This window comes from Strigops habroptila, chromosome 12 (genome assembly GCF_004027225.2).
Source record: "Strigops habroptila isolate Jane chromosome 12, bStrHab1.2.pri, whole genome shotgun sequence".
Taxonomy (NCBI): Eukaryota; Metazoa; Chordata; class Aves; order Psittaciformes; family Psittacidae; genus Strigops; species Strigops habroptila.
In genome coordinates this window covers 24,809,852-24,828,939 of record NC_044288.2, presented here as the reverse complement: position 1 = coordinate 24,828,939, position 19,088 = coordinate 24,809,852, and the positions used below count along the sequence as shown (strand labels likewise).

Genomic DNA, 19,088 nt, shown 5'->3' with positions numbered 1-19,088 from the left:
TTTTCTGATGCACCTGTCCTGAAGATCATTTTGTATCCTGGCGTAAAAGAAATTTTATTGGCAAGCTCAGTTTCCTAGGGATCCAAATGCGATTAGTGAATCTTGGCTCTATGGGCAAAGCCAGAAGAGATCCAGAAGTCTTTCCTCAAGAGTGAAATAGATATTTGCATATACTCAACCTGTGGAATAATATTCCTCCTCTATGCGTTTTTTCCTGGAGCAAAAAAATTTTACTTTTGAGACTGAACTGTTCATGCAAGATACAATTTAACTCTATCCTTTGCACAACATATTTCCCACACAATCAGAAATAGGCATTGTAACATTCATTCTAACTGGATATTTAGACTTTGTTAATAGAAATCTCAGAGAAAAACAGCATTTCTCTGCTGCTGTTACGATTTGCTCTGCTTGACAAAGCTGAGCATTGTATCAGGAGAGTTTGCCAGGTCTTTCTCAGAGCCTGATTTTGATCTCAGTTAAGCTGACTTGCAGCAGTCCCTCTAACTTCCAAGGAAGCAGGGCACGACTCTCTGCAAAGACAGTTTTAAATAAGACAGATGTTTCAATTTGGTTTGGACAGAGGTGTAAAGTTGTAGCCTCACAAGAGCTCTGCTCTGTTGCTGCTATTGTATTTTTTCCACCTGAAGCAACTTCTTTTCTTTCCTGTTTGCAGTTATATTTATGAACTGTCACTTAACAGAGTTAAGTACAGAATACAACAGGATTTCAAGGAGTGGGACGTGAAAGCATAGCAGAAAGTGCCTGAAGAGACTAAAGATTACTGTTGTAGCAGAGCCTTTCCTGGTGTGAAAGGTCCAAAGAACAAACCAGCACACAGAGACAGGACATGGGAGTCTGTAGCTCTAGAAAAAAGGCAGAAGATGGCAATCACTTGGAGTACTAGAAATGGGAGAATGAATCAAAATATTTCATGAAAAAAGTGTCTTGCTGTGAAGCAACAAGTCCATTCTACGTACCGGCCACAGCAGTGCCAATAAAACCCCATGGAACAAGGAGGAATTTTTAAACCTTCAGGGTGTTGCCTCATAAGATTGACAAATCTTATATACCTGTAAATGAACCTTCTCTGTCACCCTTGTTAATGTATACATCTATGTATGTACGCAGCATGTTGCAGCAGCAGGAAGCATGGTAGAGGTGGGGGGCATAAGTGGGGGGAGTTGTACATGATTATCCAAATGCCTTAATGGCTTGCAGTAATACAGACTGGCCAGATACTTGCTGGAAATTGAGGCTGTGCTTGTGGCTGCCAGGGGAGGTGGCAGGTACCTGCTGCTAGAAACCCTCCCTCTTAGTTCAGTTTTACACAAATTAATACATTTCTAAAACTAATTTGGCCAATGCATTTCCAGTATTAAAATATATACGTGCAGGGGGGCTGGAACTAGATGATCTTAAGGTTCTTTCCAATCCAATCCATTCTATGATTCTATGAGTACATTTCCAGTACTATAGTATGTGTATGTATATACATATATAATGTGAATATACATTCCATTATTGTGTGTCTATATATACATGCACATATATATTTTAGTACTGGAAATGTACATACTTACATACTACACACAGAGCACACACAAATATATACATGCACATACATAATATTGGGTGAGGGGATTCTTCCTTGGTTTTCATCTATATCAGGCTGTCAACTCCAGCTGTTAAGGAGTACTGTTTATCTTAATTTCTTACTACTTACAGCTTTAGGATGAAACCTCCTTTTGTAAAATAGAGTCATTTCTATACTTTTGCTTCTGATCCCTCTTCTAATGCTTCCAATTCAAAGACTCAGAAAATGTTCTGTGGATTTTCTTAATGGACCAAATAATAGAATGTACCCCTTCCCTTAAGTGGAATGTCAGCTGAAATATGGTTTCAGAAGTCAGGAACTATACAGCAGGATGCAGACCCAGTAAGGAGAGATGCCAACTCATTAGCCCATTAAAAACTGTTAGGCAATGGTTTTAATAGAATCTGCTGTTCATATATTGTAAAGACTCAAATTTACATATTATCTTCCCTACTAACAGGATGAATGAATTATTCTGGGAGCTTAAAACACTTATGACATTCATGTCACTATTGGCAGGCTGCATTGATAGCTGGCTGTGCTGAATTTATGCAATACTTTGTTTTCTTATGCCTTTTATTTCTGTCAGAAAAGGAGGGGCTGCTATCTTTGGGGTCTCTTCCAATTGCCTTCACAGATTTTTGTTAAAAAGCCTTTGCAAAGACAGGCAACAGCTTTGGGAGAGAAAAAGAAGGCTGTCATTTTATGCTACGCCTGCATACTCACAGAGTCTGGATCGATCGGAGAGGTGCAAAGAGCCCCTTGCTGATGGTCTGCAGTTTGTTGTCATAAAGAGATAGCAGCTTGAGATTATGCAGACCTTGAAACGTGTTTACCCTCAGGCAGTTGATCTTATTGGCATTGAGAAGCCTGAAAACAGAGGAAAGGTTTATAATTCATTAATCAAATAAAGATAAGACTGAACTGTGGGGTTAAATCTAAAAAAATTATTAACCCAGCCACCAAAGCCAACCCACATTTAAAGGTCTTCATTTGCCTGTTACATTTAAAATGTGAAAAACCCATAGTCAACATTAGTACTCTCACAGCTGGGGAATATACACAAATGTAACGGTGCTGGCTATCTTAAAATACTTAGAATATGTCTTTTTTTTTAACGCCCAGGCCCCCCCATTTGTTCAAAATTCTACATAAATATTCAAAGGTGCCTTCAGCTGTGTATCTTCAGCTGATATACACAGAAACTGCAAGTACTCCCCACCCTGCAATTCCATGCACACACTCATACACCAACTCCACAGTGAGAAGAATCCTTTTTTATTCCAGTTTTCTCTACCAGCATCTGTCTTAAGTCTCAGTGAAATCCTGGAATTTTGTCCTCTTTTGATAAGCAGTGTGAGGATAATTTAATCATAGAAGGAAAGAAAACCTGATTCTCTTCAGAGATGAGAGAAGTGTAGGGTCTGGACTAAAACTTACTGATAGGCAAGTCACTTCATAACTAAGGGTAGCCAAGCCATGCACCAGGTTGCTCACAGGAGTTGTGCAGTCTTCATTGTTGGAGGGTTTCAAGATAATGCTGAATAAAGCCCTGAGCAACCCTCTCTGACCTCGTAAGGTGGCTCTGGTTCTCCAGTCTCACTGCTAGTGATCACGTGAGGTTCCTTCCAACCTCCATTGTCCTACTAATCTATGAACCTACCCCATTCCAGTTATACCAGATTCCTGTGGAGCAGCACGAAGGCAATTTACATCCTTATTTTTTTTTTTGCACTTTTAAACAGCAGCCAGTTGCCAGAACTAATCAGTTCAGCCAGAAAATCTAGGTACTTGTGCAAGTTCTCTTAGATTGTTCAGCTAGAGTTCTGTCACGTATAACAAGTAGATACAGTCCCAAGAAACTGGAGCTCCCTCCAAGACACTCAAACACAAAACCACTTAAGATTGTCACTGTCATCTGCATATGTAGTATTTCACACTTAGAAGATAGTTAGGAAATGACCTATTCTTCTCACAAAAGCCAAAACCCACATCTTTGACTACTATCAGCCTGATGAAAATGGTACACTGCAAATAATATATGATGTTAACTCAGTTCTCTTGGTCACAAAATTCTTGATACTTAAGTCAATGAGTTTGAAGAGCTTAATATTACAACACTGTGGCACTCTGTGAGGCACCACACTAATACTAAATCAGAAGACTAATGTCTCTCTGGGCAAAAAGGAAAAGACCTCTTCTATTCCTCAGCAAACAAATATACCATCTTAAACACACCTCTAACAGCACAGGGAGCTTCCAACAAACTGCACATACACCGCTGTAGACAACAGGGCAACCTCTCAGGGAAGAAATGCATGCTAGTTAGCTGCTTTTGCTTTGCTCCAGAAGGTGCTTCCTCTGCACAGCATCCTGCCTTTGCACTGCTGAAACCTTTGGACCATTGTACCCTCACTGCAGCTCCCTGCTCCTACTGCCGTTTTGGCAGAGCCCCATTGCTGCGGTAAATGGCTACGGCAATTGTGACAGATAAAAGACAGAGTACTTGAGTAAAGCCCTTTTCCCAAGGAGAACAGGAATGCAGTGCTTTGGAATAAGAGGGCATCAGAGCACAACTCACCTTTTAGCCTACAGAAAAGTCAATACCAATTTACCCAAATTTTCTTCTTTATATGGTGTTGAAAACAAAGTTTGACCTTAGATAAGAGAAAGTCACAAAGAAGGCAATGATGGATAAATGAAACTACCTTTTTGCATGAACTAATAGCTAAAATAATTTTATGAAATCATAAGCAGAGCTAGGATTGACCCCTCTGGAATCTGTATTTCGGTGACTGATAATTACGTGACACCTAATCCACCAGAAGTAACAGGGTAATTTTCATATTAGGCTACAGGAACAGCTCCTCCCATGCATTTGGCTTCTGAGATTCTGCTCCAACAGCAAACATCAATGTCACCTCTTGCTACTTGTTTCTCATTGCCATTCATGTATCCGAGTCAAAGCAGTCTTCGTTCTCTCTCAGTTCTTCTGCATTATACATTTCTCTTTTAAGCTTGGACATTATTTATTCCATAAAAAACACGTTAACATGTTATTAGAAGGCAGAATCAGCTACTGAGTTTTATTCCCTGGCATGCACTCTGGCATTACAAACACTTTGGTTTCTATCCCCTGCCCTTGTGCACTAGTCCCACATGGACTTAAGGCACTGCACATCAGCATAGATTGGCTCTAGGACAGATGCCTGGTACCTAAGTTATACAGGAAGAAAACTGAAAGCAAGTATGTGCTTTCATTTATTTTGCTAGATGCTATTTTTTTTCCTAATATTACAGTAATATTTTATGCTGCAAGCAGTACTTCTGACAAAGCATAAAGCAAACATGAAAATAATCTCAGTAATGGAGAATTTACAACTGAACTACAGTTGTATTTGTATACGTGGACAACCAGTATGTCTTTCTGTGATGCTTAAAAAGTGCTCACTCAGCAGAACTGCGCTGTGCAGATACTATTCACTTGCAGGGCTTGAAGTCTAACCATCATTGATCCCACTCAATAAACCCTCAGAGCGAAGCTGACCTAGAGCTGCAGGCAATACACAGGACTCGAAGCCATTCTCTGATTAGTTTCAACAAAATATGAATAAACCCAATGCTGCAAATTAGAATTTACTTTGTGGCAAGTTTTCCTGGCATGAATTTTTATTGACCGGGTTCATGGCGTTATCCGTGACATTTCTGTAGGAGCCAAATACCAAATATGAGAGAAGCTGATCCTATAATAGCCACAAGTACAGAGGCACACTCTCTACTTTAAGCATCAGAGAAAGCAACCTGGAACAGGAAAGTTGCAGGCTGTTTAGTGTACAGGCTGCTTAGAAGTGGGAATTCAGATCCTACACAGTTTTCTGAGGTGACAACATCCATTCCGTGTATCATCTATGCACTATAAATGCTGTCCCTAAATCTAGAGAGGACAGATAGTGTGCTCAATAGTAATACAGACGTGGCCATACTCGCTGGATCGTGACATAGATCAATGCCCTATTTCTGATCAGAATTATCAAGAAAGGGGAAGGGGGGGGGGGGGGTAGGGAGAGAGTAAAAAACTGTGAGAAAGCTGAATAAATAATCCCTAAAATATCTTCCCTCCTATTTCCTGGGAGTTACAGGATGACTTTTGGCCAGAAGCATTAAGGTTTATATTCCTTCCAAAACTCTCTGTTATTTTAAAGTATCCCCTCTATGACTATTCCTCTGTATAAATCCCAACTCTTTGCTTAATCTTTCTTCACTATCACAGCCTCCCCAGTGGCACCTAATTATTAATCAGATACACAAGGCTGGCCTCAGAGGGAGTTAAAAGTGGCTCTAAGAAAATATTTTTAAACTAACACAGAGGCATATGAGAAAAATCTCTTCTAGGAAGCAGAAACACTGACCTTCCTTAAACACTGAACCATGCTGTAAAACAGACTAAGGGATCCTTTTTATTGGACTCCCACCAACAGAAGAGACAATATTAAAAGTCGAGTCTTATTTTAGCAAGCATTACATGGTATTTATTTTGCACCAATTCATGATGAAAGTAAATTCCACTGCTTTCCCTATTTTGTTATCAGCTTGATTGGCTGAGATTTACACACGGCCTCCAGATGTGGTGCAGCATTCAAAAGGAGGTTAAAAATTCAAGTCGAAATAAAACTGCCTGCTACCCAGAGGGATGACGGATTATGAACTCAAGTCTCCATTTCCATCCCTCTGGCTATGTTAAGAACATAAAGAAATCTCTTGCAAGCCTAGGACCACCACAGAACACAGGCGAATGGTTAAAGACCTTGTGGTTTACACGCCACTGAGAGCAATGAGCAGAGCAGTATCGCAATTCCATGAGCCCATTTCCTGAAACAGTGCATTTGTCCACACACATTGAAATAATAATGTGTTTCAGCTAAGCCCTTTGAACGAATGTGTGCTGAATTGGCACTGTAATTGTATCAGCTGCTCATAAGCACCATCTGCATAATTAAGATGGACCCGTAATTGAATTATATGCCCAAGCACAGTTTCAAGTGATTAACATTTAAATAACATTTTGAACTCCAAACCCAAAATTATTGAAAAAATTGTTTTTTAAGAGAAAATGGGGATGTTTATAATGGCTTTTACCCTTAGCAATATTTGTATTTTCAGCTCAGTGAAGTCAAGTAATCAAACTATCAGCAAATAACTACATAACCGGGGGAATGAAACAGCAGCCTAGCAACCTTAACACATGCTGGGGACTACAGGTTAACTTCTGGTGCTACAGGATGGACCAGAAATCATCCAAAGCACATCAACAAGCCCAGAAGGAAAGTATGAGGGAGAAAAGCTGTACGGAGCCACTGGAAATCTTCTCTTTCCTTTTCAGGAGCTTTGTGCTTTGACAGCAATGACAGCATGAGGAGAATGAAAACGTTTGGCACCCCATGAACCGGCTGGCACATCCCACATGCCAGACTCCACTGGTGAAAATGAGAACTCACCAGAGAAAGGCAGATGCAAAATGCATAGGAGACTTGTATGGGAGAGGAGAACTGGGTAACAGTTTTGCATGGGTAACAGCAGAGTACAAATCGACTTTTATAGAGTATCTCTAGTCAAAGGCTTCACCTACATTCAAAGGCACTATGGGGCAGCAAAGAAAGGACTCTTGGCAGAGAACATTCCTTAGGATATACAATAGCTGTTATAAGGTTAAAAAAAAAAGTATTTTTGCATGCTTTTTTCATCATTTTCTCTTGAAATTTCCAGAGAACCAAGTGTCATATTTGGTTTAACACAACTTATCAGGGGAGAACAACTGAAGTGCCAGTATGGAAGTACCTGGTCAGGTACTGTCATCCCAGCAGTCAATGACAAGGAGTGTCTAAGGACAGAGTTGTGTGTCCCCCTGCTTATTGGCAAAATAATTGTATTAGGATCCAGGACCATTTTAAAATGGCCTACAGTGTAGGGGAGCAATGTGATTGCCTCTCACCGAGACAGGGTATTTAGACATCCACTAAAATTTACATTTTCTAATGTGATGACTGACCACTGAAAAGTCTGTCAGTGCTTCAATTGATAACAACCAGTGTGAAACTATCACCATGCTTGCTTGAACCAGCTTCAAGTGTTTCTCCATGTTCAGGAAACTGGATGATGGTGATGACAAATTTACTCAACGAAAATTAAAATGGGAAAGTCACATGCTGATAAGGAGTCAAGAAGGAAGCACAGAGCATTTTGACAGTCCTGTTTTGGAGAGATTTTTAAAGGCCTCCTTTCATTTCTGATCCATAAAACTGCAACTCCAGTTGAACACCATCCATAAAACAGTCCTGCAGTACTTGTGTTACTACCTGGAGAATTATAAGCACACATTGTCATATCATCTGAACTTCTGTTCCTCAAAATTCCATAGTGTCTAACTTAGGTGTGCAGATAAAGCCACGGCCGATTTTAAATAACCACATGATAATTCAGATGCACAACAGAATAAGCACATTTTCTCTTCCTGCACTACTGGGAAGTTAGTTTCTTGTGCAATAATAACTAGGAGAGTTTCTGTCAGGTGAGTCCAGCTTGGAGCACTGGCGTCAGAAGAGCTAATGAATTACACACTGACGTACGAACTAGTGGTTGCTTTAGGAAGCTGCATGCAGACAGGCTACAGAAGTGACACAGAAAAGGCAGATGCTGTTGCAGTCTTTCATTAGTGCTTGACTGTAATTGTATTTCTGTGTCTGGTAGATGCTGTTCATTCACTTTAACAGCAGTTATTGAGTTTAGTAATATTATCACAATAGCAGCCTAAATGCAAAAATCTGAAGGAAAAAAAGCATGAGGCAAACAGTTTGAAAACAACTCTAAAGCTATTAAGTAGGACTGTGCAGAGAGCATTCTGTCTTGGACTAGAAGGACGAGGGCTGCATAGTATCTCTGCTGTAGCCAGGAGTATCTTGAGTAATCAAGGGAAAAGTTCACATGTCATTTTGCTAAGAATTTAGAATCAAAGAACCCAGAAATGTCATAGCTTGCAAAGGACCTCCAGAGGTCATCTGCTCTGAATGTCGCTCAAAGCATGGCCAATTTATAGATATTCAATGTAGATATTTACTTTATCTGAGAAACAATTATTTCATCAGGTCACAGGTTAATTTGGAGTGGCAGGAAGCTGGAGCAGCTTCTTGTCCTGTTAGACTGCCCAAACCAGGGTGAGCTGTAAGGTCAGACCAGGTTGCTTCGAGTTTAATTCAGTCTGGTCTTTAAAATCTTCAAGGACAGAGAACGCACAGCAGCCTGCTCCACTGCTGGGCTTGTGCGAAAATGTTTCCTCTTACATCTAGACAGAAGGTCTCTCTTTTAATGCTTGTTTACTCTAGGAGAAAAATGAAGAACTGCATGGACCATGAAGCTTTTATACATCACTTAAAGCTCAGAAGATTGCTATGGGAAGGAGGAGAGGCTACTGTGCTACAAAGGACTTGGAAATGGAAAACTGTAATTTCTTTATTCTGACATTTATATACTGTTTAATGTTTAATGATGCATCACTGTTTAATGATGTTTATGTATCCAACAGTGTAATGTATACAATACAAAATACCAGAATTGATGTACACTCCTTACAGTAATTTTGTATTTCTTTTTTTCTTTAAATATACTTTGTATGAGCTTGTGCTTCATGGGATTTTCTTTGAGCTTCTAACAAGCTCCAAAAGTATACAATTAATAACTGGTAGATTCTAATTTAAGCTCTTAAGTACTGGGATTCAACTCACAATTACGATGCAACACAAGCACTTCAAACTTGACAAATTTGCCATGGAGGCATTTGCCAAGCAATCTCTCCAGAAGAGCTATGGGAGTACCAAGTATCTCGCTGTTCAACCAAGGAGAAACAGCCTAAAAAGCAGGTTAAAAAGAACTGCTCAAAGCACAGTTTCACTGGTTTAATTTTGGGAAGACTGGTAATAGCAGTTCCTAACAGTACATCCATTACTTGCCACTTCATATTAGTCTATTTTAAACAAAGGTCAGCTGGAGTTGCAAATATTAGATCTAGTTCTAATTTTAACCCAGGTTAGATGCTTGGATCTGGAAGTCTAATTTTTCACCACTTTTAAAGTTACTTTACCTGTCAACATGTCAAACTTCAGGCACTAATATGATTATTGGTCTTTTCCAACTACACTGTCGAGTTTTCCCTAATGATCAGACATTAGGAAAAAGAGGAGAAGGCTGTAAGCTTTGGCTTTGTTTTATGAGAGAGAAATACAACAAACCTCTGATTTTAATATATATGTAACCCAGGAGTATATCTACTTCTAGCAACATCAAAACAGAGTCCACTATGGGGATTCTCTCTTGCCCAGCAAGCCATGGGGATCTCAACCATAAGATTTAGAATCAACACACCTGAGCACTTGTATGATTAGTAACTATGCAAAGTAAATTTCCTCAAGGAAAAGGATTTATTGAAAACTGATTCTTGCTAGGCATTAGAAAAATGACATTTCATCCCCCTATATTATTTTGCTATACAATCTCTTTAAACAGTAGAGATTTTATGATACTTTGATGTTCCAGGAAATAGAGCACTGCAAAGCATGCAGTGTATAACTATAATAAAAAGGCTCCCAGAATGTTTAATACGGTTGCAGAGAGGAAGGTGTATTACTTAGATATGAAAAACACTGGTTAACCAACTTTGTGCCCATTATCCACTGTCCTGAACCACTTGACTCCTGTTTCTCTGCAGGTTGGCTCTGCACATTTGCTCGTCTGGGAGCAAGCAGAGCACCCACCAGCTTTATCTGTCACAACGCTGCTGAGAAAGAAGGAGCTACACAGTGTGATGTGGTGTCCCCTGTGCAGTGACTGGCAGAGGTTTGGCAAACTCAAGGGCTCCTGAAAGAGCCTGTCCACATTCCAGGAAAATCGAAAGACAGGCGAGAAGGACTTTTAAATGTAGTCCAGTTTCTAGGCAGACCAAGGTTAGTCGAAGGCCTCCTGGGCAGGAGTTACTTGAAAACTTCCACCTTACACTGGAACCCTTTTCATTCTTTTGATATTTAAATGCAAATTACATACATAATGATAATGAATCAAACACTATTTCACATCTTGGATGGATTGTTGCCCCAGTGAAATGAGTTTCAGTTTACTGCAAAAAAAACCCAAACCAAAACCAGGCTCCAGTTACCCCTTCCTGGAAAACAGGGTAGTTCTCTCAACTCCAAATAGACCTGACATTCTCAGAAGACACTTGATCCAACCTGCTGAACAGAAGAATGTATGAGGCTAGGGCAGAGCAGCTACAGTAGCTTGCTAGCATCCTCCCTCCTGGCATCTTCAAACAGGATAAGGAGAATGACACTGAATCATAAAATAGTTAGGGTTGGAAAGGACCTTAAGATCACCTAGTTCCAACCCCCTGCTGTGGGGCAGGGACACCACACACTAGACCACGTCACCCAGACTCCGTCCAACCTGGCCTTGAACACTGCCAAGGATGGAGCATTCACAACATCCTTGGGCAACTTGTTCCAGTGCCTCAGCACCCTCACAGTAAAGAACTTCTTCCTTATATCTAAGCTGCTGTTCCCCAGAACAGATGTGTAGTTGGACTTCTATAACAATGCTTGCTGCTGTGCTGGTTACAATTGCATACATAGGAAGACATAAGATTTGGGAAATCAGCAAATTAACAGAAATCCAATTGTAACTATTTATGTGAAGACCATTAACTACTTAAGATAGCTAATTGTAATGAAGACTTCAGAAGCAACATTTTAAATTAAACCCATGGGGATTAAAAAATCCCGACAAACCAACATAAACACCCCCCCACCACCACCAAAAAACCTCATTATCTAACCATGCCTGGCTAGTTTCTTGCCAAATATAATATAGTGTTGGCTTTATATGACGGAAATACAGAACTCTAATGCTAGCCAGGTGGTCTAAAACTTGTTCCGATTTCTTCATTTCCCACACACCAAAGCCAAATGGGGCAGCTGAAGATGCTGCCACGCCTGAGCTGAGCATTACTTTATCTAGCTGCAGTGTTTCTGACATCAGTGGTACTGTCTGCAGATGTTAGGCACTTCCACAAACCAATTCTGCCAGAATAAAAGTGGAATAATCTGGACCTATACTCTACCACGATATTTAAACAGAAGGAAAATGACATTTCTGAGAAACTCCGATGAGTCTTATCCAAACCAGTAAATAACAATATTACCTGCTCTGCAATTTCTTAGTAATTATTTTTTCCTTCTAAATACAATCTGGACGATTTTACAGAGGACCCACAGTGATCCCTTTGCTGATTGTGTCCTGCTTTACCATAACACCAGCGCATTTTCAGAAATGCTTCAGCTTAGGAAATTAGACTGGCTACCAGGGTACCTTAATCAGAGCATTCTTATCAGTGTGTCTCCAGACTAATAAGAAGAAATCCAATCTAGAGCCCACTGAACACTAAATTAGATCTAATCATAGGGCACTCTTCCAACTGTTCAACAGCAGGTCTAAAACCAATGAATGCCATTTATTTTTTCTGGTATCCATTAAAATGCTACAAGCAATCCATAATAGCTGCTTCAAAGCCACGGTTGGAAACGTGTGCAGAGATTTGTTTGCACTTAAAGCATGATCATTCAATGCTCTCCTTGCCAAAAGCTACTTTAGATTTAAACACTTTCAAGAAGATCCGGAAAGGTTCCAGAGCCACGATACTCTGGGAATCCCATAATGGACAACCTACTTACATCTTCATATTCTCAGCTTAAGAATGTTTAAAAGGTTGAAGTATGACACCTTTTAATGGCTCTCTGGCATATAGATTTTGCTAATTCAGATTGGAAAATGACTGCATTTTGGCTTAAACACATAATTCTCTGACAGCCAGCACTACATACATCACACATGCAAAGACTTTTGCATACAAAGAAGTTGAAACTGGCTTAATGCTTTATGCAAAAATTCTAGACCCACATTTTTATAGGACACCATGAGCCATGTGTTGTGTATGTTTCTTTTTTTCTACTCGGAAAGGTCCTGTTAAGTGTCCTGGGTTAGACAGAGCAACTGTGTACTGCTTTGAACTTTCAATCATTAAATGTTTGGGGGTGAAGACTATAATAAAGCTCAGATTTTTCTAATATAGTTTCTTTCTCAGAGGTCAAAGTGACAAGTTGAATTTTAGCTCTCCTTTTGGTTGCAGCATCTTCTCTGTACTGAGTACAACCTGAGCCTGACAATGACTATCAGGTCAGTTATATCAACATGTACTGAGTCCCGGCTTTGAAGCACTTTCAAGCTTAATGTTCTCACACAAGGTAAAGTACTTCCCCCCTAAACACACAGTGTTCATTTACTGCACAGGCTGGCCACAGCCACTGAAGTATAACCAATTGGTGAGGGGTGGGACAGGGAGAGGAAAGGAGCTGCCAGAAAAAGTATGGGCAAAACGTGAAGATGAGTGAACTGCCTGTGTGCAGGAGGAGATAAACAGCTTCCCAGCTCAAGGGCTGTCATAGCCAAACCAGGCGCCCTCTTGCTTGTCCGTCTCTAGAACAGGGTAGTCCATATTTGCAATTAAGATCTTATAGATAAATTACATGTATGAGCAGTCCTTCACTTAATATATAGAGCAACTATTCCAGACTTTAGTTCTTTGGTGTTGCTCATGGATTTCTAATATAAACCTATGCTTATTTTTAGAGAGCATGTAAGTGCAGCAAAGACTGCTAGCATAGAGTAATACATTCAATGGGAATCATGAACTTTTGGATATTCATTTTGGTTATGTCAACATGGTAAGGAAGGCTTAAAATAGCATATCTAAAAGTTACTTTATATAAGTTACTGTTTGAGGGTGGAGGGTAGTGTGCAATATAAATGAGAATTGACGAATTTATCGTATATCACCTTTACTTTCTGAGTGCATCATCCATCATGGTAATCTGAATGTTAGCAATACACACATTAACCACACTTCACTTCTGCTCCCTCTATTGACTGGCTGAAATGGTGGCTGATTTCTCTCTTTGAAGGAGTTACTGGTTCCCAATGTGATTATGGAGACAAGAGTGAGTGAAATTTGCAATTTCACATTTGGGTTAGGAAATTTGTTATGCTACATTAATAAATACTGAAGAGTGTATGGTATACATCTTACCCCGCTCATGACTGTGTGTTAAATCACACACAGCATAAAATACTCAAACAATATATTGTGAAATCATTTCTCTTGCAACTAAGCCCCATTGCCATGTTGCTTGCATATGCTTGTGACACAGTAGCCCTCAAGGACCTATTCAACCACAAATACTAAAGGTGTAAAAACAATCAGATGACATCCCCATCTGCACATCAGCCGGTGACCCAATTTCCTTTCTTGGACTTCACCAAGTCTTCATTTCCTCCCCACGCTTAAATCCTCTGTGTCTATTATCCATTATACACACTGTGCTATAAAACTGTTGGCACCTTCTTTTTTTTCTTCTTGAGCCCTTGCCTCCCTCTTGCCTGACAGAGAAACAACAGCCTAGCACATCCCAGCGAGTTTTCAGTGGAAAAGGTGATTATAATAATGTCAGAAGCTGAAAAAACAGTAAATCAACCTAGGCTGCAAAATAAAGAGGAAAGGATCATACTCACAGCAGCTGCAGAGACACAAGATCATCAAAAAGGCCCTGGGGAATCTCTGTGATCTTGTTTCCATAGAGCACTCTGAAAGATTCAGGAAGACAAAATAAATCTTAAATAACAGACCAGTTTAGTGTCCTCCCACCTCTCTGCATTATTATCTTTATTGATCTTGTGCACCATGCCCAGGATCTGCGGGCATTTCATTTCACTACTGATCTCATTTGCTTTTCTAAGAGCACATGGTACTAAATGAGTCGTTATGATTCAGGCTTCGTCTGGTGTTGGAAAGCATTTTTAATGTAGAAACTGGATATCATCCAAACCCCCTATCTGAAATATTTTTCATTCTGTTGAGGGATTTTTTTTTTTCCACCCTTTTTAGAAATATTTTAACCATTGAAAGACACATTATCTGATGTAAAAACCTAGAATTCTGCTCAGTGATACTGAATTTAAAAGCCAGGGGAGCATAAGCTGGTCGTAGATAAAATTACATGTAAGTGAATCTCTTAAGATATAATAATTGGCATTAAATGTGACACAGGCATCACTGGATAAAATATTATGGCTTCACCAGCTGCTGTTACCATCTCAACTAGTTAATACAAAGAAATTTAACCTGAACTGGAAACAGACATATATTTTGGAAACTCAAAAATTATTTAGGTGGAGTTTGGTTATAAAAATCAGTAAAGACCATAAATATACATAACCTGATATCCATTATTCACTTTTAATACTAAAAATATTTCCCTTTTAATGGAAAAATGCACATTTCCTCAGAAACTGAACTAAAGGGAAAACCAGACAAACCCACCATTATGCTAAGATGCGTTACCTAGAGATGAGAGCAGAATCATATGTGACAGGCACACCTGAATTTCAATCACAGCTAAAGTATTTACTTAGGTCATTTCTGCAGTTGGCAAAATTTGTCAAACCCAGAAAGTGAGTTAGGAGCTTACGTGTGTCCTGGTAAAAGGGAAGAAGATTTCACTCCCTCTGATAATTTTACTCCTCACCTAAACATTTTAATAGACTTCAAATAGGTAAAACCAGTATTGATGTAATTTCAATGCTCTCTATAGGACACAGTAAGTGGTCATAAACCAGCTCATGCCAAAACTTTGTTGCTTATGTGTCACTAAACTTGTTAATTCCCTAACGTTTTGTTGTGTAATACCATGTTAGCAATTAATCAACTAGCCATGTGAGGCTTGGCTGCTGCCTGAAATTCTGGCTTACCCTGTCTTTCAACATTTACAACATTATGGTGGGCTGAATATAGTGAAAACCAAACACTCAGTGTGATGGACCATTTACAATACCCTCTGGCCTTCCCAGAGTATCGCCACTTCAGTTTACTCTTCATCACTCATTGGAACTCTATCACCTCTGTGGGAGAGTTCCCAGAACAGCTCATTTCTGAGCCTAAATAAAATGAATCTAAATAAAATAACACCACTTAGGAAAATTTAAACTTGAAACTTCATTTTTCATTACTTTTGTAGTTCAGCAGGAACTGAACTCCTACTCAAGAAACTAATGATCATCCAGCATTCTATTTTCTCTCAACACAAGTAACATAATTTCTCTTTATCTATTGCAGAGTCAGGAGGCTGGCTTTTAAATGTGCTGTTCCACTTAGTGGCTTTTGTGAGTAATGGATGCTAGTACCACTAAATTTTTCTGTTTCATAATTTCAGCTTCAGAAGACACACACAATTTCCTACTTTAACAAAATTTCATGCAATGTACATGGATTTTGATACTCTACCCCAAACTAGACAGAAATGATGGCTGAGCTTTGAAAGGCCTAGCAGGTCCATTTAGGTAGTAGTTTCAAATTATGAGATAATATTCAAGTCACTGAATTTCACTGGGCTCTAAACCAACATCTAAATGCTGAATCTCTGAATCCTTTCTGAACAAAGTAACTGATGTGAACCCCTATATCAGAAAGCAAAACTTCTGCAAATAAAATACTTAAGAGGTTAAAATTAACATTTTAACATTAACTTAACAGTTAATGCCAACAGAATCCAATATATTTCCACTTCAGTTTCCCCACTTTCTGAACATTACTTTAGCAAGTGCATCACCTGTATACAAAGTTTAGATTCTAAGCTCTGTGATGTTAGATGAACGCATTCCTTAGTTTTGTGGAGTAGCAGGATCATCAATGCTGATCAATCGTGCATAATAATATAGCATCTGAAAAGGAGTTCAGAAGCTAAGCTCTACAAAATACCCATGGAAAGTAGAAATAAAAATCCCCATTCCAGACTAAGAGTTATCCTGGCTGTAGATAAACACACTTATGTAAAGTAAAACCTTAAAGAAATGTCAACACTCACACCCAGTGCAGTTGTTAATCATGGTACTACTAAATGCAAATATCAAAATAAGACTCTTACTGGAGTAATTTTTCACTTTTAATTTACGAGTCAGAAGGTCATAGTGCAGTGTTGCCCTGAACTGAAAACCCTGGATGTGTTTATACCTCCTCTTCATTATTTTGAGCAAAAGAAACCAGAACAAAATAGCTTACAAAGTAAAATAAAGCTTCAATTTTTAGAAGCCAGGAAAAGAAAAGCAGCATTTTCTAACCTAATTGGGCTTATGTGCATGTGGCACATTAACACTGGAACAAATTAACAGCTAAACAAAAGTCAGTATGAGAGCTCAGGCACTTGTCTCTAATTCATATTCATGTTCAGCACTACATGGAGCCAAATTAGCTAATGCCATTGTCTGCCTGCCATGGCAGAGCTGGAGTCAAACGGTCCTATAGAAAGAAGCAAAGAGGAGGGGAGGGGAGATACATAACGCATTGCATCTCATTTCTTCAGCTCCTTATTTCCATTTCCTCTAATAAAAAGCACAGAAACTTTTGCTCTCCCCAGAGTTCTCATTTTTTTCTAAGACTGGCAAGCATACTCATATCTACAAATATGGATCTTGGTCAGGTTCTTGATCCAAGATGCTTTTGTCCTGAATGTACCAACTGCTGCACTGCTAACTACTAGGAATGAGGCAGCCTGCAGAAAGGACAGGCCACGTTAGGTTAGGGACACCCCGTTACTGCAGCTGCTTTCCTGTATGTCCTGTCATTGGGCCCATCTCACCACCATGCACCAGTGTTTCCATCAGCCTTGAGGAAAAGAGAAACCAAACAAATCCCCAAACAGAAAAATAACTTCAAAAAGCCACGTAAGAGGAACCTCAGCCAAGTCAATTAAAGAACTTCATTTAAATTTCCAATGCTTTTACCAACAGGGATACATTTTAGGAGATCTGCCTATGGCATTACAAGCTGTAAAGCTGTGTGTTCACTTCTACCCTTCTCATATATTGCAGGACATGCAGGTGTCCTGGCTCCTGCGCAAGCTTGGCACAGCACAACCCTCCTCCTATCCCCTAGCACCTGACAGTTTAGACCCCAAATATTTTTTATTAAAAATACACTAACAACATTAATATCTAATAAAACCAGCTCAATAATTGCTGCCAATAGACAGCACATCAGTGAATCAGAATGACGTTTATTAGAACACAAAAGAATTACTATACTTTTTATTGTGTGCTCTTGACTGTTCATTTGCTTCTTAACTTTGCTGGGAGACCAAGTTAGCCACAGGTCTGACCAGCACCATTTACTGTTGGGTGAAGAAGGTATTACCCTAAACATGATGTACATTTCAGAAGAAAGAGAAAAGGGAGCTGTAGCTTAAGTCTATATTCACAGAGCTAAACTTAAAAGTAGTAACTGAAGACTAAGCCAGAACTGACTGAGAGACTAATAGGTACCCTTTTCCTTACTGTTCCTTTCTTTCTTTTCTCACCAAACGAGAGTCTCTTTTACAAAGATGGAAACCAGTCCGAGTGGAGAACAAGTCATAAGGATGTGCAAACACATCAGACTTGCCAGTGCACAAATATTATCCTCGTCTTTTCCACAAGGCAAGTGTATCTAATACCAGAATGACCAGTGAGAAGGGTCATTCACTGTATTTTTAACTCATATTTCTCACATTTTTTGCTGGTGCTTTTCTAACATCAGGCAGTTGCTGTTATAGCACAGGGGCAGCTGAGCCACCCGAGGGCTATATTCTGAGCAGCATGTAGAGCATCAGCTCACCAGTTCTCAGCTAAATGCTTTCAGCATGGCCACAAAGCACAAGCTGCAGCTCTTCAAAAGTACGTGGTGGACTGGCTCACAAATAGCAGCAGTTTTCAGGCTGCCATCAACCTTCCAAACAATGGGAAGGACAACACAGCTAGAACACAGCCCCCCTGCTGCACTGCAAGCACTGGGGAAGATCTCTGGAAGAAGCACACTATTCAGTGGAAGAGTTATTATGGATCTGTAATAAGAAATTATACAAATATATAAAAGTCATAATGAGGCACTATGTTTCTAAAGCCTGCTTCTGGCATCATATTTTCATATTCTCCCAAAATGTATCTATTCCAAACCACAATACTAAATTTCCAATTAAACAATTAATTGTCACTACTAAACTTCAAGTTTTGCAGATTACTCCAATGGATGTTCTAAGTAGTTAAAAGTAAAGATTAAACAGTGAAAACAGTCACTGCATAGATTCATCTAAAAGCTTGGGACATACCAGACAAAGAAAGGATTGGAAGCACACATAGCAACAAGCATGTTATCTTGGGTGAGAATGTAATTAAGCATGTAACAAACCTTATCTTGAAACATAAATGTCTCACTGATTCTCCACAGTGTGTAGACATTCTGACCTCCTGAACAATGTGACAATTTGCAAAGACTTTCCCAACACATGGCCTTTCATATGCGCTGAAGTGAACA

The 19,088-nt window shown here is 39.5% G+C and overlaps 1 protein-coding gene across 2 annotated transcripts in view; it reads right to left on the bottom strand.

Annotated features, from left to right (window-relative positions):
- Nucleotides 1–19,088, bottom strand: part of SLIT3 (slit guidance ligand 3) — a 518,327-nt gene that overhangs the window by 143,275 nt on the left and 355,964 nt on the right. For both annotated transcript variants that reach the window (XM_030504413.2, XM_030504412.1), the window contains 2 exons: nt 14,261–14,332; nt 2,324–2,467 (listed from right to left, as the gene is read on the bottom strand). In XM_030504413.2, the coding sequence (XP_030360273.1) occupies nt 2,324–2,467; nt 14,261–14,332 (216 nt within the window). The remainder of the gene's footprint in view (nt 1–2,323; nt 2,468–14,260; nt 14,333–19,088) is intronic.